At 53.2% G+C, this 21,687-nt stretch overlaps 1 protein-coding gene across 3 annotated transcripts in view; it reads right to left on the bottom strand.

The window, feature by feature from the left end:
* Positions 1-10,551, bottom strand: part of PKD1 (polycystin 1, transient receptor potential channel interacting) — a 47,115-nt gene extending 36,564 nt beyond the window's left edge. Inside the window, exon 1 of one of the 3 annotated variants that reach the window (XM_045571440.1) lies at positions 10,127-10,551. In XM_045571440.1, the coding sequence (XP_045427396.1) occupies positions 10,127-10,332 (206 nt within the window). In that variant the 5' untranslated portion in view covers positions 10,333-10,551. The remainder of the gene's footprint in view (positions 1-10,126) is intronic. The other 2 variants (XM_045571439.1, XM_036409124.2) reach the window with 2 other exon arrangements.
* Positions 10,552-21,687: the final 11,136 nt, after the last annotated feature.

Here is a 21,687-nt window from a genome sequence, read left to right as displayed (position 1 = left end):
GGAAGACCACTAGCTTCCTCTGGGCCTGCATCCTTGTCTTCAGGGTTTGAGCACCCAATAGCACATCCCTGTGCCCCTGGCTCTGATCTTTCCTGCTCCGAGCAAGAGAGAGGGTGGGATGAGGGAAGGGGGATGCCTGCTTCCACCACCAAGCTGGCGGTGCCCGCAGAAGGGGCTGAGGGCCCTCCCAATCCAATGGGCAAAGGCAGCTTCCCCCGCCCTGCCCACACAGGGCTGTGCCCCTGCTCACACCCCAGCCTTGCAGTGTGGAGGGGTGGCTGTGGGGGGGGAGGGGGGGGGGGAGAGGGGAGGGGAGGAGAAGGGAAGGGAAGGGCGTCCCAGACCAGAGCAGAAAGAGATGGAGAGGGACTCTGAGTGTAAAGGTAAGTGGGTGGAGAAGTGAAGGCCATGGAGAGAGGTTGCTGTGAAGCACGGCTGGAGTGTCCCTGGGTGGCTCCAAGGGCAGTCCCTCCTGGAGCTGAGGAAATAGCGCCCGGACAAGCTGGGAAGCTGCCCCGCAGCCCAGAGGTCTGGGCGCTGCCCTGCAGCCCAGAGCTGCCTGTTTTCTCCTCGGCCACCAGGGGATTGCTCTCCAGTCTAGAACTCCCCGGTCCAGATGCCGGGCGAGGTCTGGGGGCCAGTCAGAGCCCCCAAGGAAACATCTGCACATTCCAGACACATGTGGTCAGTGGCGGGGGTGAGTGCCAGGCCCAGCCCAGCACCCCCACCCCAGTGCTGGCCGCTGTGCTGGATACAGGGCTTCAGGGGAATGGGCTCCAGAAGGCCGCCTGCACATGTTATGTAACCTGCTCCTCCCCAGCCAGCAGCTGCCTCCTCCCTCCGCCGGACAGCACAGCACAGCACAGCAGGAGCAGAAAAGGCACCCTACTCCCCCCCCACGCTCGGAGCTCCTGGAAATACAGTGTCAGAGGGTCTTGCTGGGCCAGCCTGTCCTCTCCCTGGAGGTGCCACAGGCTCCGCCCACAAGGGGAACGCCACACACAGCCCCTGGAAGCCAGGCTAAGGCCGAGGAGAGAAAGGCCACAGTGCTGGTCCTGGCCCTCAGGGGACCCCTGCCCCCCCCTCAGCCCTCAGGCCAGGCAGAGCCTCCCGCCTGCCACCTTGTCGCTCACTAATGGGTCCTGTAGCACTGGGTACAGGCAGTCAGGAGCCCAGTCCTGCCTGCGCAGTCTGAGTCTAATAACCTCATTTTGTTTTCATTCCCTTCTATTTGTGGAGAGTGAGGCTGGCGTCCAGGGCCGGAAACGATGACTTTTAATGAATTCAAGTTTAAGAGAGAGCCGATTTGAAGAAAAACATGCAGAGAGGATGAGCTGGGGAGGTGGGCAGGAGGCAGGCCTGCCAGGGAGGAGGGGCAGGAAGGGGCAGACCCACACTGGCTCTGTGCCCAAGCCCCCACCTGGCTCTAAACCAGGGCCCAGGCAATCAGCAAGGGGGGGAGCGGGGGGCGTCTCAGCTTTAAAAACTAGAGGGAAAGGCCAGAGTGAGAGCCGGCCACAGCTCTCAGCGCCAGGGCGTGGAACAGCAGGCCGTGCCCATTTCACAGGGTGTTCTGTGGGGCTCCCTCAAGGAGCTCTGCCTTCCTGTTACTAAGCTGTCACCAGGATGAGCCATGGGGGTCTGGAACAGTAACACCGACTGGCTAGGGTCCCCCTGGGACCACAGGCAGATGAAGCTGTGGGGTGTCCTCCACGCAGCCCAGCCCTGAGGAGGTGCATTTGGAGACCAGCCACTGTCAGGGCCAGGGGCTGGGAAAGAGGGAGGCCTGCCCAAGAGAGGGGCCCAGCTCACCTTCCACCTGCAGCCCCCATGGAGAGTTGGGATCCCCCTTCCAAGTTAAGGAGAAAAGAACCAGCACGTGGGTGCCCCCCAGGCATGTCCCCCTAACGCTCGCCTGTCACAGCCAGCCAGAGCAGGGCCACACCAGCCCTTTACAGATGAGAATGCTGAGGCTCAGGGCAGCCACCATCCTCACCCACCATCATTTCCTCAGAATCTGAAGAAGGCAGCGGGGCTCTCCCAACCTGGCCCGGGGGCCAGCACAGGGCAGAAGCATCAGTCCAGCAAGGCCGGCAATCCCAGCACCCGCTCAGCTGCTGGGCACAGCCAATGGCAGATGCAGCCCGAAGCCAGGGCCACAGAGCAGCGGGGCCCTGAGCCTCCAGTGCCGTTAGCCTGGCCCTGAGCCCGGCCATTCCCCATCTCCACTGGCTCTGCTCTGCCTTGGTACAAAGCCCTTTCCAGAGTGGCCCCAGGATGCAGGAGGGGGGGCCGTGCCTCCGGGCATGGGGGCCGCTAAATTTGGGGGCACTCCCCTTCTTTCAGGCCCGGGCCCACAGGCTCCTCAGGAAGAGAAAGAGCAGCCTCCTCCCTGACATCAGCAGCTGGGCATCACTGGGCCCCCTGACGGCGATGGCTGCCAAACCATAAAGAACGAGGTGTTCCGGGGAAAAAGGACATGAGCTGCATTTTCCAGCTGCCTTTCACTTGGCAGCTCCGCTGCCGCCTTGGCCAGCTGGAGGCGCAGACGCCCGGCAGGCAGGCCAGGCCCCGGTGTGCTGGAGCCCAGACACCGCACCACCCCAGACGGTGGCAGGGGAAACGGGATGTTTTCATTCCAGAGCGCTCGGCAGGCTGGGCCCCCTGGGCTCTCGCTGCGGCACTGCCACCACACAACGTTCCAGAAAGGAAAATGTGCACCTCCATCCAAAATGGCTTCCTACTGGAAACCAAGCCCGGCCAGGGTCTCTCCCCACACTCCCTACCCCACCGGCACAGGGGCAGCTGAGCGGGGCTGAGGATAGGACCACATCTGGCAGTACCAACTAGCCCAGCCAGCTGTCACATGATGGAGGCCCCCAGGCATGGCTTTTGAAGAGAGGACAGAGAGGTCCTAATAGGAAGTCCACCAGGAGATGCCCTGGCCTTGGGGAAGGGAGGTGGAGGCATGGACTGCAGGCCAAGCCTACAGAGAACTGGGAAAAGGAAACTGAGTCTGGGATTGGGGACAGCCAGGTGCACCTTCCCTTAAAGCAGCTGTGTAACAAGCTAGCTCCCCTAGGGAAAGCACAGGGTGAGCATGGACAGCTGAGGTGGCAGCAGAGCCGTCGTGCCGGGGGACACTGAGCATGTGGGTTCCACACCAAGAACAAGGTGCTCCGGGAGTTCAAGCACTCTATCCATGCCTCATAACGTCACCGTTTTACATATCCCCACTAAATGCATCAAAAGCAAAGGCTTAAAACGAGATAAAAACACAAGAGGAATGTGCGGGGCCTAGGCAAGACGATTCCACCAGCTGTTGGCTCTGTGTTGAAGGCACTTCCAGGTCAGACCAGGCTCTGGATGTGGTCTCCCAGCCCGAGTGCTGAGTGTATAGGAGTCTGCCTGTTCAGCCTCACCTGTGTTTCTCCTGTCAGCTGAGGCTTTTGGTCTGAGCAACAAAGTCATGGAAACACATGCACCAGCGCAGGGGCACTTCCACTCAGGCTTTTGAGTTCTGTCTGCTTTGCAGCAGGGAAGTTCCTAGGGACCCATCTCCTGGTGGCCAGTGCTTAGGACACACTAATGGGCTCTGCAAACATGAAGAGGAACGGATGGAAGAGGCCACTCTGGCAACAGTTCCATCACTGGGACCACCAGCAACTGACTCCTGTGGACGTGCCATACACTTTTACTTCTGAGGCCCCACAAGCCTATGAGATGTATCCACTCATGGTACCCATTTCCCAGGAGAGAAAACAAACTCAGAGAGACTGAATGACTTGGCGAAGGTCACACCAGAAGTATAGGAGCGGGAATACGAACCAGGCTTGACCCAGGGCCTGAATTCCCTACTCCTGGGCTCTCATGCTGCCCTCTAAAACCAAACAGGAAGTCGATGGAAAGGACTAGAACAGGAACGGCACAGGGAGGTCTGAGGAGGAGTTGGTGGGAAGGGCAGGGCCAAGCAAGCAGCGGGGGCCTGAGTCCAGAGCCCACTTGGTCCCACTCAGGACACCCCGACTGCCACCTCTCTGTGGTTTACAAGCCAGGTGGCTGGTGCTGCACCCCAGGCTGCCGCACGCAGTTGTGGGGATATGCCCCGAAACATATGGCTTTGTTTGAAATCACCTCTGCCACAACACACCAGTCACATGACCCCAGGAAGTGATTCAAACTCCAGGAGACCAGTGTCCTTCCTGGTCTGTAACATGGGACTAAGAGTGGTTCCACCCCACAGCACTGTAAGACACCATGATATAAAGGTCAGAAAGGGTCTAATACAGAGCCCAGAACTTGGCAGCTTTAGAGGGGTAGGACCAGGCAGTGGTGGGTTTTTTCTTCAGAGATTTGTCTTTTAATTTCTACATAATTCACATACTATAAAGTTCACCCTTCTAAAGTATAAATTCAGTGGATTGGCATATTCTCAAGGCTGTGCAACCATCACCACCATCTACTCTTAGAACATTTTCATCACCACACTCCGTGACCATCATCCCCCCACCCTCATCCCCCACCCTAGCTGTAGACATTAGTTTGCTTTCTGCCTCCAAGGATTTGGCCACCCTGGACATTTCATATCAGTGGAATTATTCGGTATGTGACCTTTTGTGCCTGGCTTCTTTCACTCAGCATTAAGGTTTCAAGATTCCTCTGATTGTAGCATGTGCCAGTATTCCATTCCTTTTTAAGGCTGAGTAATATTCCACTGTTTGAACAGACTACATTCTGTTTGTTCATCTGATGGGATAGTTGGGTTGTTTCCACCTTTGGCTCTAAGGATAATGTTGCTCTGAACATTTGTATACATGTATTTTTTTGTTTTTTCAAAGAATAGTTTATTGATTTGTAGAAAGAGAGGAAGGGAGAAGAGACAAACATCCATGTGTGAGAGCATAACATTGATCAGGTGCCTCCTACATACCCCTGTCAGGTCATATGGCCTGACAGGGAATTGAACAGCAACCACTGGTGCATGGAACGACGCCCACCCAACTGAGCCACACTGGAAGGTCTCAGGTTCGATTCCCATACAAGTTTTTGTGTGGACGTACGTTTCATTCCCTGTGAATAGATACCGGGAAGTAAAAATGCTAGGACCTGTGGTACCTCTGTGTTTACTCTCCTGAGGAACTGCCCAGCTGTTTTCCAAAGGACTTCTCCATTCTACGTCCCCACCAGCAGTGGAAGAAGTTTCCAATTTCTCCACATCCTCATCAATACCTGTTATTGTCTGTCTTTTTGGTGTTAGTCATCCCAGTGGACGTTTTAATCGAGTCATTTGTCTTTTTTTGCATTGAGTTACAAGGGTTTTTTTTTTTTTTAATATATATTCTGGCTACAAGTCCCTCATCAAATAGATGACATGAACGTTTTCTCCAACCCGATCTCCATTCAGGGAACCATGTGCAGGAGGTGTGTGCCCTCCTGTCCCGTTTTGGCAAACCTGCATTCTACGTCTCATCAGGAAACTAACATTACACACACATTTACAGTCTGAATTCCCAAGTGCCAACTATCACGTGCAGCTCAGGAAATGTGAGAGTGAGACCAGCGGAGTGTGCAGGACACAGATCCTCCTAGGACATCTGTCTCCACACAGCAGCCAGTGTTCCTTCTAGAAGACGCCAACCATGCCACTTTCCTCCTAGATCCTTTAATGCCGCCCCACCTGCTCTCTCAATAAAGGCCCCACATCCCACCCCTCCGTCTGAGACTCTGCCAGGCTGGCACTCTCACCAGCCCCTACATGAGTTCTGTGAAGACTTCAATGTCACTTACACTGGGGGACCGTGTAGGCAGACCCTCCAAACGACCCCCCCCCCATTATCTGTCCATGATTTAACAATGGCTCCCTCATAACTGAGCCTCTAAAAGGTGGGTCCTGAAGACCCTGGCACAGGGCTGGCACACAGAAGTCATGCCCAGGGCTCATGGAAGGAACCCTCTGTTACTGAGCCTGCCCTTAAGACAGCACCGCATGTGGCACCTTAAGTCTGACATGTTACACACACACATCAGGCCAGATCAAGCCCAGGAGTTGCTCACCTTCCCTCACACACATCCTGTGCAGACAGCAGGGGCTGAGCCTCCCCCACACTCTCCTGTCATTTAGGGGTACAGGCAGGGAAGGGTGAGGCCCTGAGTGCTCCCAGCCAACAGATGATCCTAAGGTCCCCAAAATTTCAATCAGCAAACCCACTGAGTCCCTGTCCCTAGCCTAGACCCAGACACAAAACATGCACAAGACAGTACACAAAACCCAGGAAGGGCCCCTGGCCAACATTAGCAGCCACAATACCTGAGACATGGTTAGCCAAAACCACCCACACCTGAAACTAACTGACTGACCACACCTGGAGCAGCAGCTGTCACATCTAGAACTTTCTGTGGCAACGAACATCCTTTGTGCTGACCTTCCCAACACAGTAGCCACCTGGCTCCAGAGCACTTGACATATAACTCGCCACATAATGCAGCTCTGGACCCAGCTATCAACCTATAGGACACAGAGGGCAGCGGGGTATGTTGGATGATGCCATAGAGCTGACGCAGAGGCACAACCCAACCCCAGGGACTGTCAAGCCCGTTTCTTCAATGAAGTGCACAAGGAGAAACAGATGAAAGGGAACCTATCCACCAAGAGAGCTAAAAGACACTGACGGCCCTGGCTGGTGAGGCTGTCGGCTGGAGAATGTCATCCATAGACAGGAAGGTCTCAGGTTTGATCCCATCAGGGCACACACTGGGCTCATAGCGGGGATAACTGATGGGTATATCGATGTATCACTCCCTCTATAAAATCAATTAAAAAAAATTTTAATTGGAATAAAAAAAGACTTGTCTTTTTTTTTTTTTAAGAAAAAAAAAAGAAAAGACACCAACTAATTGCACTGTGTGGGCCTTATTTGGATCCTAACTCAAGCTACTATAAAAAACTGAGACACCCTAGCCCAGTGGTCGCCAACCTTTCGGACCTCACAGACCACCGGTTGACGACCGCTGTCCTAGCCAGTTTGGCTCAGTGGATAGAATGTCAGCCTGTGGACTGAAAGGTCCTGGGTTCAATTCTGGTCAAGGGGAAGTGCCCGGGTTGCAGGCTTAATCCCCAGTAGGGGGGTGTGCAGAAGGCAGCTGATTGATGATTCTCTTTCATCATCGATCTCTCTCTCTCTTTCCCTTTCCCTTCCTCTCTGAAATCAGTTATATATAAAAAAAAACACAACTGAAACAACCAAAAATTTGAACACAATGGACATGTGTCGCAGATATAATCATGGTGTTGCCATACACTCCAAAATGCTTAGAGATCAAAGAATAGGATGCTAGATTTGTTTAAAAAATGAGTAGGGGTGTGGAGGGGCAGATCAGGCCCAGAGCAGTGGGTCGCTGAGTTCACCAGGCTATTCTGCCTGCCTCTATATACGTTCAAATTCTCCACGATAAGGCTTTACAAGGAGAGCAGCAGCATTTTGCTGAGTGACATCACCGTTTTCAGGCTGCTTGGTTAACCCAAGAAAAGCTGGAGCTTCGGGAGCCCACATGGGTCACACTCTCACCCAGGTCCTGCCAAGGAGTCTCAAATAGAGGGGTGGCTGCAAGACACTGGCAGCAGAGGCACCAAGCCTACGCCTCCTGGAAGGGGCTGCCGGGTCCCAGCACATCCACACCCTGGCTCGCCCAGAGGCTTCCTGGCTTCTCCAAGTTCGGCCCTACCTCCCTTGGAGAAGAGAAGGCTCATCTATCTCCCTCTCCCTGAGGAGGGGATTTGCAGGTTGGACAGGCAGAACGGACAGCCCACAGAGTGCAGATGGGGAGCCAGCGGGGCCTCACCATCTGCACCCAAGGGTCCAGTTTCCCTTGAGTCCTAGCCCTCAGCCTCCTGGAAATCTCCCAGAAGCAGCTCGAGGGTGTAAAGAGCATGAAGTCTCCTCTCTTCCCCATCCACCTGCCTCCAAGGGTCCTGTCACACACACTCAAAGGGGTCAACAAGCCTGGAATTCTGCCAGGTCAGGTGGGGCCAGACTGCCAGTGCCCAGGAGCAGAGCCTAAGGGGACACATGCAAGGCAACAGGCCTGGGCCCCATCACTGTCTCCTAGAGCCTCCTGAGCAAGGGCCCTGCTGCTGGCCTTGGACCCACCAGCGTTGTTTATTCCCTGGATACTTCCCAGAAGCCAGCTGGGACTAGCCAGCAGGAGCCGGGCCAGATCCCTAGCAACTCCCAGCCCACCAGGGATTAAAGTAATCTCACCCACAGCATCGAGAAACAAGGGATAGGGTGGGTCTGATGCAACGATGTGAGCACTGGTGGCAGGTGGGAGCTCCTCTCCACAGAGACAGCAGAGATGGCAAATGCTTTCGTGGGCATGAAGCAAGACAACAGGCCCAGAGCAGCCCCCACAGCTCCTGGCTGGCCCTGGAGAACCTGCCCTTCCCCCACCCCCACGTCCACCTGGCAAAGCCCCAAGAACATCTGGATTGCTCAGGAGCAGCACACACCCCTACTCCCTGCCCCCAACATCCAAACGCTGACCATCAGGCCCCCTAACTGAAGGTGACTGCAGTCACCTAGGGAACAATTTTACAAAACGGAATGCCAGAGCCCACCCCAGATTCAACAATCTTCGTCCAAGGAGAGAAGGTCCGGCCTTCGGTGCCTGGGAGCGCCCAAGAAATCCAAACGGGAGCACAGAGACATGGATCAGCAGGCCCTGAGCCTCCTCCACCCCAGGGGAAACTGTCTGCAAGTCTTGGTGCCCTGCAACCTTTTATTCCAGCTCTGGATGCTGAGCACCTCAGTCAAACCAGCTCTGCCACGTACTGGCTACTACTTGGTGTCTGTGCTTGGACAAGATGCACCACCTGCATCTCTGTCTTCTCATCGGTAAAATGGGGATCTTCACTCTACCCTCACCTCAGAGGGTTAGGGTTAAGCATGACAACCACAACCAGAGCTTGGCACACAGCACCTCACTCAAGGCAAGCTCTCCATAAAGGCCGACCCATTACTACTTCCAAAATGCAAACCTGACTGCTCTCTGGTGTTTGTAAACCCCACCCACCCGCTGTTCCCAGAATAACATCAGAGCCCTAAGACGGGGCACCTGAGGCCCTTCAGGACCCAGGCCCCTGGTGCCCCCATCCCCTCACACTTTCCCTGCAGCTGCACACAACCAAGTCCAGCCTCCAGGTCTTTGCATCCATGGTTCCCTCCTCCCTTCCTCTAGACCAGGGGTAGGGAATGTCCAGCCCTCGGAGAGTGAAATCATTTGATCTGGCCCTGCCAAGGCACTAGGGTTGAGTTAATTAAATGTTCCACCAAATATAGCTAAGCTAATTTTTAGGTTGATAATTTTTGTATGGCCCCCACGAATGATGGAATGATGTTATAAATATCCAAATGGCTCTCGGCAGAAAAAAAAAAAAAGTTTCCCCACCCCTGCCCTAGACCCACCTTCCTGCCCATCCTTAGGTTTCAGGCCAATTCTTACACAACCATCAAATCCCTGTCCAGACACCCCTACTGGGAATCCTTCTGCCATCCCACACAGAGCTCTCCACCTTCCTAGCTTCCTTTGGGGCTCTAAGGTGCTGGGTATCCACGCCCGGCCGGCCGAATCCTATTAGTCCTTAATTAGGGCTTCAGTGTTTGCAAGTCTCCATTCGGAGACCGCCCCACCCCGCCCCCGCACGCTTGCCACAGCCCCCCCCCCTCCTCCCCGCGTTTGCAGAGCCCCACCGGGTGGGATGTCTCTGCTTTCACAGAAACAGAGATGATTCTGTTTCCCTCTGGCTCACGCCAGGCGGGCTGACAGCCGGCCGCGGTCCCAGGTTTTCCTTATTTAGTTGGGCCGACCTCACTGCGCTGGAGCCTCGCCCTGGGAAAGGCCTGGCCCGCGCTCCGTTTCCCCTTCCAGAGGCCGGGGACGCGCCCACGCCCTGCGAGGCCCGCCAGGCCGGCGGCCTGCCCGGCCAGCTTCTCCCAAGAGGGTGCAGGCGCGCGGCGGCCTCCCCCCGTCCCGCTCCCCGCTCGGCCCCCCACCTCCCAACCATGTCCTCGCGCCCGCCCGGCGCCATGGCAACTGTCCGGTCCGCACGGAGGGGCGGCGGGTTACTCACAGCGCGGTGGCATCCGCGGGGATGCGCAGCGCGGGCCCGAGCGTCCGCAGTCCGCGGCCGGAGCAGTTGACGCGGCAAGCGGCGCCGGGCGCCGGGCCGCAGAGGCAAGGGGGCGCGCAAGGCCCGCAGCCGCGCCCGGGGTCCCCCGCCAGCGCCCCAAGCCACAGGCCCAGGCCCAGGGCGAGCGCTAGGCGGGCGGGCGGCATCGTCAGGGCAGCGCGCGCATGGCCCCGACCCCGAGCCCGCCCGGCGCCGGCGGCCGTGACTCAGGCGGGGCCTGCGGACAGCATGGCGGGGCGGGATCCAGGGACGACCGTGGCTTGTCTGCCTGCGTGACGCCCGCTCCCGCCACGCGCAACGTCCACCGCCACCCGCTCGCGCGTTCGCGTTGCAATGCGGCCCGCCGCCGGCTCCTCCTCCTCCTCCTCCTCCCCGCGCGGGGGCGGGGCGTCCACAGGCTCCGTCCCCTACGTCACCGTCTGGAGGCCCCGCCCCTCGCTCTGGAGTGCGGCCGCCGCCCGCGGGTGAGGCAGGAGGGGCGGGGCGTCCTGAGGCCACGCCCCCTTCGCGCTCTCCATAGTGCGGGCTCACCTCAGTTCCCGGTCGCTACCGGGCCTCTCAGCCCAGCGCAGTCTCCACGGTCACAACACGGAAAGCACCAGCAATAACAATAACGATAACAATAACAATAACAACAGCAATAACAACCTCCGGAGGGAGATCTCGGGGCGCCTGCTGTGCCTGCTCATCCACTCTCAGCGCCTCTGTCCATTTCGATTTGCGCGGTACCCCAAAACCTGGCGCACTGTAGACGCTCAATAAATATGCACGGTGTCCCCTCCCGGAGCCCCGCCAGGGCGCCGCCGAGGCAGGACCGCGAGTCCCCGAAGCCACAAAGGTGACGCCCGCCCAAAGCGGCCTCGCCTGGGACCGTGGACGTCGGCATCTCCGCCGCCCGCCTGCCGGCAGACAGAGCACTGCGCTCTGCTCCCGGGGCGCCCCGTCCCCCTCCGGCCGCCGCCTGCCCACGAAGTCCCCCGAACTCGGCTCTGCACAGGAGGCATCTGTTCCTCTGTGTGTGAGAGATCTAATTACAAACTAACGCCCGCGGTGGGAACAATACACGCCTAACAGCGTGAATGCACTCTGAAAACACTCCACAAGTCCCACACAGAGGACACCTATTATTATGATTCCATTTACAGGAAATGTCCAAACTAGACAAATCTATATAAAGACAGAAGTAGATCCATGGCTCCAGGGGGTGTGGTAGATGGAGAGTGACTGCTAATGGATATGGGGTTTCTTTTGGGGATGACGATACTATGGAATTGGCGATGATGGTTGCACAGTCTTGTAAATATACTTTTAAGTCGCTGAATTGTGCTCTTAAAAGGGTGGGTTTGGCCGAAACCGGTTTGGTTCAGTGGATAGAGCGTCAGCCTGCGGACTGAAGGGTCCCAGGTTCGATTCCGGTCAAGGGCATGTACCTTGGTTGCAGCACAACCCTGGTAGGGGGTGCACAAGAGGCAGCTGGTCGATGATTCTCTCTCATCGATGTTTCTAGCTCTCTATCCCTCTCTCTTCCTCTGTAAAAAATCAATAAAATATATATCTATTTTTTAAAAGGGTGGGTTTGATGGTATGTGGATTATATATCAATTTTTTAAATAATGAAGACATAATAAACTTGTTCCAGCCCTGTGAGTGTGGCTCAAATGATTGGGTGTCCTCTGCACCAAAAGGTTGCTGATTCCTTTCCCAGTCAGGACACGTGCCCGAGTTGTGGGCTCAATGCCTAGTAGAGGGCATGCAGGAGGCAGCCCATTGATGTTTTTTTTCTCACCTAGATGTTTCTCTTTTTCCCTCTACCTTATTAAAACTCAATAAAAATTAAATAATAAAAATATTTAATTAAAAATTGTTCCATCATTAGGCACAGCGAGTGGGACAATTAGTGATAGTTTCCCCCAAGAGATAGGAGGGAGGAATCCCACATCAGTCATTTCCCCATCCATTCATTCTTTGCCTCATTCCATTGAGTCTTCAGGACTCTAGGATGTGGACGCTTTTATTATTCTCTTCATTAAATGATGGAACTAAAAGCACAGAGAGGTTAAGAAATCTGCCATGTCACACAGCAGGTGAATGCCAAAACGGGGATTATATTCCAAACCCAAACTGTTAAATCCAGACAAATGACAAAGAACTCAAGATGAGGGATGATACAAAAAACAATTGTGCAAAATGAGGGGAAGATTAATCGAGTCTAAATGATTGTTTGAATGTGGTTGTGGAATAAATGCAATTGTTTGGAATTACTTCTGAAATAGAAAATACATATTTTGCCCTAACCAGTTTGGCTCAGTGGATAGAGCATCAGCCTTCAGACTCAAGGGTCCCAGGTTCGATTCTGGTCAAGGGCATGTACGTTGGTTGTGGGCACATCCCCAATAGGGAGCGTGCTGGAGGCAGCTGATCAATGTTTCTCATTGATGTTTCTAACTCTCTATCCCCTCTCCCTTCCTCTCTGTAAAAAATCAATAAAATAGCCGGGACTGGTTTGGCTCAATGGATAGAGCATCAGCTTGGGGACTGAAGGGTCCCGGGTTCGATTCTGGTCAAGGGCATGTACCTTGGTTGCAGGCACATCCCTGGTGGGAGGTGTGTACAGGAGGCAGCTACCGTAATCGATGTTTCTCATCAATGTTTCTTTTTTTTATTTCTTTATTGATTAAGGTATCACATATTTGTCCACAACCCTCCATCATTGATGTTTCTAACTCTATTCCTCTCCCTTCCTCTCTGTAAAACAGCAATAAAATATAAAAAATGTATATTTTAAAAAATAAAATACATATTTTTTCTTTAATAGTTTATTGATTTTTAGAGAGAGAAGGCAGAGGGAGAAAGAGAAACACTGGAAGCAGAACATGGATAGGCTGCCATTTGCATGCCCTCATAGAGTTTGGGCCCGAAACCGCGGCATGTGCCCTGACCAGGAATCAAAGCAGCAACTTTTAGTGCAAAGCCTGATGCCCAACCAACTGAGCCACACTGGCCAGAGTGGAAATAGATACGTTTAAAGAAGAAACTAATAATTTCAAATCGAAACTCCAGATTAGTTCAACAAACTTTGTGATAAAACAAAGAAAATAAAATTTACCAAAGATCTTTGATTCTGAGAGGGGGCCATTGGAGAAATGCTTAATTCATGATCACATATTGATTTTAAGGTTTTTATTAGCAGTTAATGATAACTATTACTAGTAGGATAAAATAAAGGGGAAAACTACCGGGAAAGGGAGAAACAAACAAACAAACAAACAAACAAAAAACCAACCCGTGATTGGTCCAGGAAAGGATGAAAAAAGAGACAATGAGCCCTGGCCGGTATGGCTAAGTTGGTTGGAGCATTATCCCTGTGCACGCGAAGATCTCAGGTTCAGTTCCCTGTTAGGGCATGTTCAATCCCTGGCCCCCGCAAACCAGGAGGGAACCAATCAATGTATCTCTTTCACATCTATCTATCTATCTATCTATCTATCTATCTATCTCCTTTCCTCCCTTCTAAAATGAATAAAATAAAAAATGAAAAAAACAAAAATGAAACAATGAGCCCTGGTAGGGTAGCGCAGTTGGTTAGAGTGTCATCCCATCTGCCAAGACTGCAGGTTCAACCAGGGCACATTCAAGAATCAACCTATGAATGCATAAATAAGTGGAACAACAAATGGTTGTTCCTCTCTTTTTCTCTTTCTTCCTCCATTCCTCCATCTCTAAAATCAATAATTTTTATTTTTTTAAATCAAAAATTTTTTTAAATGAAACAATGTATTAATCAAAACACACAAAAATAAGACCAAGCACATGGATGAAAATGTAAATGAGTTAAACTCCCTATTCAAGAACAAAAATTCTCACATAAGAAAACACACTAGCCGAAACCGGTTTGGCTCAGTGGTAGAGCGTCGGTCTGTGGACTGAAAGGTCCCTGGTTCGATTCCGGTAAGGGCATGTACATTGGTTGCGGGCACATCCCTAGTGGGGATGTGCAAGAGGCAGCTGGTCAATGTTTCTCTCTCATCGACGTTTCTAGCTCTCTATCTCTCTCCCTTCCTCTCTGTAAAAAATCAATAAAATATATTTAAAAAAAAGAAAAGAAAAAAAGAAAACACACTAAATGCTGTTTACAGGAACAAGCTAAGATAAATAACCCAGGAGGCTGAGAATAAAAAGATAGCCGAAGCTGGTTTGGCTCAGTGGTAGAGCATCGGTCTGCGGACTGAAGGGTCCCGGGTTCAATTCCGGTCAAGGGCATGTACGTTGGTTGCGGGCACATCCCCAGTGGGAGGTGTGCAAGAAGCAGCTGGTCGATGTTTCTCTCTCATAGACGTTTCTAGCTCTCTATTTCTCTCCCTTCCTCTCTGTAAAAAATCAATAAAATATATATTTTTTAAAAAGATAGGAAAGTAAAAAGATAAATAAGGAGAATGTGGCAATATTAATTTTTTTAAAAATTTGAGCGTGGTTGGTGTGGCTCAGTGATTGAGTGCTGGCCCATGAAACAGGAGGTCATGGTTCAATTCCCAGTCAGGGTCCATGTCCAGATTATGAGTTTAATTCCCAGTATGGGCCATGCAGGAGGCAGTTGATCAGATGTTTCTCTCTCATCATGTTTCTATCTCTCTATCCCTCTCCCTCTCTTAAAAAAAAAATCAATAAATATCTATTTTTAAAAATTGAACCTGCCCTGGCCAGTGTGCTAAGTGGTTAGAACATTACCCTGGGCACCCAAAGGTCTCAGGTTCCATTCCCAGTCAAGGGCATGTGCCTAGGTTTTGTGTTTGCTTCCTGCCCCTGTTCAGGGGCATGCAGGAGGCAAACAGTAAATGTGTCTCTCTCACCCTAACCGGTTTGGCTCAGTGGATAGAGCTTCAGCCTGCGGATTGAAGGGCCCCAGGTTTGATCCCAGTCAAGGGCATCTACCTTGGTTGCAGGCACATCCCCAGTGGGGGTTCTGCAGGAGGTGGCTGATTGATGCTTCTAACTCTCTATCCCTCTCCCTTCCTCTCTGTAAAAATTAATAAAATATATATATTTTTAGCCGAAACCAGTTTGGCTCAGTGGTAGAGCATCTGCGGACTGAACGGTCCCAGGTTCGATTCCGGTCAGGGGCATGTACATTGGCAGCTGGTCGATGTTTCTCTCATTGACGTTTCCAGGTCTCTCTCTCTCTCTCCCTTCCTCTCTATAAAAAATCAATAAAATACATTTTTTTTTAAAAAAGTTCTTCCTGCACACTGGTTGAAAAATCACCGAATAGATTATTTGAACAGCACAATTAACAAGTTCTATTTTATGTAACAGTATGTTTTCAAGGTCAAGGGAAATGATTAGGCAAGAAACTGGCCTTAGGCAACACCGCCCCCTAGAGGCGCTCTGGGTCCATTCACCTGCTCGGCACAGCACAAGCTGAGTCCAGCCCACAGCAAAGCTCACCCTAGCCCAGGGATGCCCATCAGAGTAAAAAGTTGTCTACCGAGGACCTGGGGACAAGGGTGGATATCCTGACAATTGAGGCAATTGGACGGTAAATGTGCAAGTGATGGCTATCTTTTTAAAAAAATATATTTTATTGATTTTTTACAGAGAGGAAGGGAGAGAGATAGAGAGCTAGAAACGTCGATGAGAGAGAAACATCGACCAGCTGCCTCTTGCACACCCCCTACTGGGGATGTGCCCGCAACCCAGGTACATGCCCTTGACCGGAATCGAACCTGGGACCTTTCAGTCCGCAGACTAACACTCTGCCACTGAGCCAAACCGGTTTTGGCAATGTGATGGCTATCTTAATTATCTTGTTTACAGTGATGATTTCATGAGTGTATACATTTGTCAAAACATATATTGTAGCCCTAGCTAGTTTGGCTCAGTGAATAGAGCCTTGGCCTGTGGACTGAAGGGTCCCAGGTTCAATTCTGGTCAAGGGCATGTACCTTGGTTGCGGGCATATCCCCAGTGGGGGGTGTGCAAGAGGCAGCTGATTGATGACTCTCTCTCATCGATGTTTCTAACTCTCTATCTCTCTCCCTTCCTCTCTGTATAAAAAAATCAATAAAATATTTAAAAAATCAATAAAATATATTAAAAAAACAAAAATAAAATTCAATAAATTATATATTTTTAAAAATAAAAAAAAATAAAAAAGAAACTAACCAGAAAATAACCCCTGACCTCTCTATACAAACACTTCAATAAATCTATTAAAACCTTCCCCTGAGCCCTAGTCAGTTTGGCTCAGTGGATAGAGCGTCAGCCTGCAGACTGAGGGGTCACAAGTTCAATTCCAGTCAAGGGCGCATGTCCGTGTTGCCCGCTCGATCCCCAGTTGGGGGCGTGCAGGAAGCAGTTGATCAATGATTCTCTCTCACTATTATTGATGTTTCTGTCTCTCCCTTCCTCTCTGAAATCAATATATTTAAAAACAAACAAAAAAACAACACCTTCCCCGTTCGACAGTTGGCACATTTTGCATCCTGAGACTGCCCAGAGTACTCATGTGTGAGGGCCTGAGCTGACGTGAGCGGTGATGCCCCAGGGTGGACCCTCCATGGAATGGTCCTTTCTCCTTCAGGCAGGAACGGGCACTTGTGCCTTACCACCTGCTGGGCAGGGCCTCCGGGACACGAAGGTAAGTGGGCTACACTGGGGCATTGAGGGCAATGAGGGAGCGCATCTCTGACACCACTTGCTTCTGGGATAATGTGGGTTATTCTCTTTTTTTTTTAATACTAAATACAGATGCATTGATTAATTGATTGAATTCAGAAAGGAAGGGAGAGAGATAGAAACATCAATGATGAAAGAGAATCATTGATTGACTGCCCCCTGCACATTCCCTACTCGGGGGGAATCAAGCCCACCACCTGGGCATGTGTCCTTGGCCAGAATCAAACCTGGGACCCTCTGGTCTGCAGGCCAAAGCTCTATCCACTGAGCCAAACCGGCTAGGGCGGTTCTTCTCTCTGAGGCAGAATTTGCACTTAGCACTGCTACAGTTCCTCTCTGATGTCTCCATGGCAACAATCACGTGGCTTTCACAGAACATAAGGTGTCTGAACTGGAAGGAACCTCCGAAATCAGCTCCTTCCACAGCCTCCTTTCACAGAGGGGACAGGCTCAGAGAGGGGATGCCACGTTCCCCCAGTCACACAGCGAGCCGGCACCCAGTGGGAGCTCCTACCTCTGGCACCACTCCCAGCCGGGCTCCTTTCCCTGACAGAGCAGACAGCTGAATTCTGTGGCACTGACTTCTTGGAAGGTGCGCTGGGGGCAAAATCTTTGGTGGCTTTGCCGTGTCCCCCTTGCTAAAGGGCTCCTGACGTCCAGCCTGCCTCTGTCCTGCTCGGTCACTGAGCTCTGTCTTCAGTGCTTGGTGGGGGCAGGATGGGAACTGTCTCACAGGCTGGGAGAAAGGCAGTGCCCCTGCCCTCCCCCCTACCTTCCCCCCATCCACCGGGAGGGTACTACTGAACAGGAAATTTGAGTGTCTATGGAGCAAGAAGGGGGAAGGAGTCAGAGAGGGCTGCCTGGAAGAGTGGGCTCTAAGCCGAGCCTGGAAGGTAGAGGAGGATTCTCAGTCCTTCCTGAGTCTGCCTGCCTTGAGGGCAAATCCCTCCCTGTGAGTGAAATGTGGGGGTGAAGCTGGGGACTTGGAAAACTGGAATCCAGAGAGACACTGCCCCAGGGAGTCCTCGAGGGCTGTTGTATCTGGGACTCCTGGCACCTATTGCTCCAGACCAGAGGGTAAGACACTCAGAAGGGCAGGCTAAGGACAGCTGTGCAGGAGCCAGAGGCCCCAGGCATGAGGGGCCAGAGATCAGGGCCTGAGGGTGCTGGGGTGGGGGCCCAGGAATGAGACCAGGGGGTGGGGGCAAGGAGGCTGGAGCTGCTCCATCCCTCTTCTGGGTCATGAACACATGTAGACGCTCCATGGCTCAGCAGAGCGGCCCTCTGCCAGCAGGACTGAGGGCTGTAGGCCCCCCTCCCCAGTGGGACATGGTCCTCACCCTCCACTGCTCGGCCCTATGGCTCACAACTCATGGCCTGCCACGGGAACCTGGCCTGCACCAGAGGGCGGGGAGGGGGTCTTCTCTTCTCTAGGTCTGCAGATGCTGAGATTCTGGGCATCCACCCAGGGCTGCCCTCCTGACCTTCCCCACCAACTGGGCCCTTTCCCGTCCCTTAGCTGGCAGTCTGTGCTAGTTCACCATAGCTGTGTAACAAACATGCCCCAAATGCTCACAGATCTGCATTTTGGACAGGGCTTGGTGGGATGGTGTAACTGCTCTGCATGGAACCTGCCAGCAGAGAGTACCCACCGCCAGCCAATAGGCCTACTTTACTCACATAAAGCGGGTTGGCAAATGGGTATCTCTCCACGTGGGCTTTCTCACAGTATGGCAGCTGGATGCCAAGGATGAGTGTCCCAGGAAACAGGAAGGAGGAGTTGCCAGGATGTAAGTTCTGAGCCCACAAGTGGACACAGGGACACTCCTGCCAGTAAAGCAATCACAACTCCTGCCCACACCCAAGGCCAGGGAACACGGAGGAGCAGCAAGGAGTTTTCCATCTCCAGCCCATCTCAGCACTCCCCTGTCCCTGCCCAGTGGGCTCTCCCTCTTTGCTCACCTCCAGGCCTGCATTCTGTCTCTCCCGGAGGTCCCCCCTGTCCCTACTACCTCCCCTTGGGTTCCTGCAATCCCCCCATGCTTAGCCCCCGGCCCACACCCATTCCTTTCTGCTGCTCTCCAGTATTCCCAGAGCCGTGTCCTTTCTCTGTTGCTCTGCTCAGAAACCATGCATGGCTCCCTATAATACTTCTCGCTGAACAATTTCCAAGCTCCTAGGAAATACATTTACTCACATTTGCCATGTAATCTAGGCCCCCCTCCTGTCCCCAACTGGACTGCCATTGCCTCCAAGCAACGGGACCACACTGTGGCTTCTTCTGCTCCAAGTGGCCACCTAATGGCACGCTGAGCCTGCACATACGCCCTCCACCCGGCAAGTTTCTCTGACTCCTGTTCTGTTAAACTTCTGCTCCACCTTACAAACCTTAAAAAAATGCCCCTGCTCCACCAAGCCTGCTCACCCCAGTCTTTCCATTGTGAGGGGAGGCACATTCTGCCTCCAATCCTTATTAGACACATGGCTCTTGAAGGAGGGGCCATGTTTCTAACTCATATTTCTTTCCCCGATTTAACAACTGTTTACTGAGGCCCAGGGCCAGCTGCCAGGGATACGGCCGTGACTAAGACAAGAGGCTTCCTGTGCCCAGAGCGCTGACATTCCAGAGGGCGCTACAGATGGCAAACAGAGGCACCGAGACACACCACGATCACAGACTGGGAGGACTGCTGGAGGCAAGGGAGGCCGAGACCCCGGCCAGAGTGGCTCAGTTGGTTGAGCATCATCCGTGCACTGAAAGGTTGCCGGTTCGAATTCAATCAGGGCACATATCTGGGTTTCAGGTTTGATCCATAGTTGGGGAACATACAGGGTGTGCAGGTGCATACAGCACACATGGGAGACAACTGGTTGATATTTCTCTACTCTCTCTCTCTCTCTCTCTCTCTCTCTCTCTCTCTCCCTTCCTCTAAGCATGCCCTCAAGTGAGGATGAAAAAAAGAGGGAGAGAAGCAAGGGGGTGCTGTGATGCAGGGGCCCAGAGACCTGGAGCTGTACATATATTTTTCTAATTTTATTTTATTGTTTTTAATATATTTTTATTGGTTTCAGAGGGGAAGGGAGAAAGAGAGAGAGATAGAAACATGAGTGATGAGAGAGAATCATGGATCGGCTGCCTCCTGCACATCCCCACTAGGGATTGAGCCCGCATCCCAGGCATGTGCCCTTGACCGAAGTCAAACCCAGGACCCTTCAGTTTGCAGGCCAATGATCCACTGAGCCAAGCCAGCTAGGGCTATTCTTCTCATTTTAAAGGTGGCAAGATCAAGCCTTTCTGCTCTGCTGCTCTCAGCTTTCCTCCCCTCCTAGCCTCTCCCCGCCCCCTTCCAACCGCTAACATGCCTACCTCCTCTCTTCCAGGTCACCCCATCAGCACACACTCCCCTTTACCCCAACTCAGACTGCCCCCACCTCTAGGGCACCCAAACTCCACATGGCTCCATACCTGGGGGGACACTCTGGGCAGTGGCTGTCGGAAGGAAGCAGGGAGCCCACTACCTAGGACCCTGGGGCCAGTGGACATTTGGCTAGCTGAGCTGAGACCTGGCCAGCCACCCTGAAGTTGGCCTCCTAGCAGGGGAGGGGGGGGGGAGGGAGACACCTGGAATCCCCAGGGGCACAGCAGTGGGAGCCCAACAATCCCGCCCCAAGCCCCACTGCCCTCATATTTGGTCACTCATTGGTCTGGAAACAGTGGGAGGCCAGAGGAATGAGTCAGGAAAGGAGGGGCTTCCTCAGGTTTGTACCCAGCTATGCCAGGGCCATGAGGGGTGGGGGGTCTCCCGGGGGCCTGGCTCCACCCTGCCATGGACAATTATGCTCTCTGGAACCCTGGAACCGGAGCTCCCAAATGCAAACCCTGGTTCTCCCTGGGCCTGTTTTCCCCTCTTAACACTGAGGATGGCAGCAGCAGCACCCGCCTCGTGGACGGTTTTGAAAATGACCTGTGCCTGGCCCCTGATGATGTCAGTGAAGGACAGTTTTCCACAGCCTTTTCCCGGCACGTCCCTGCCAGGTCCTTTGGAGGAATCGCTCCGTTGGACAGCATCCCTCCATCTGTGTTTTCCTGGATCTCTGAGCCTGTGAGCAGCATAAGTATTTGAGCTCTGGGCACTGCCAGCTGACAAGGCTGGGGCACTGCCAGCTGACAAGGCTCGGGGCTCAGAAGGACCCAGGGTTCCAGGGACAGCTGTCACATTTGGGGGGTGAGGGGTGGACAGCAAGGTCATCCCTCCAGCTCCCAGAAGAGTATGGAACAGAAATTGCCCTTCTGTCTGCACCAACTATCCCCAAACCCTGGAGGAGGGGCATCTTGGTTTACTATTTCTAGATTCCATTACCACCTCAGCCTCATTCTCAAAACCAAGGCGGAGGTCCCGAACAGAACTCTAAGCAGCCCAGGTGGGAGAAGGTGTCAGACCCTGGAGAGGGACCAGTGCGGGGTTTCAATCATCAGCATCTGGGGCCTGCTTGGGGCCAGAACCTGGCGATGGAGGTCCAAGGGCCAGCCACTGGGGGAGGGGCCTCCCGCCCCCTTCATCCACCAGGTGCTTGGGAGCAGAGGCCCTGCTGCTGGCTGCGACACCGCTGACTTCCCACGACTTCAGCCGAGCAGGCAGGAGCTGTGGGGGAGGGCCCTGCCAGCTCAGCCTTGACGCTCGCGGTGCCGCTAAGTCCTGCCTCTGCCTCTGATAACCAGCTGTCACCTGAGCCCCAGCCCTCGGTACACGGTACACGGGGCGGCGTTTGTTTGCCAAGACCAAGTGTCGGAGCTTCCTGGACCCGCCTGCCCTGGAGAGAGGGGGGCT

This window comes from Pipistrellus kuhlii, unplaced genomic scaffold (genome assembly GCF_014108245.1).
Source record: "Pipistrellus kuhlii isolate mPipKuh1 unplaced genomic scaffold, mPipKuh1.p scaffold_m20_p_4, whole genome shotgun sequence".
Classification (NCBI taxonomy): domain Eukaryota; kingdom Metazoa; phylum Chordata; class Mammalia; order Chiroptera; family Vespertilionidae; genus Pipistrellus; species Pipistrellus kuhlii.
This window is presented reverse-complemented; position numbering and strand designations above follow the sequence as displayed.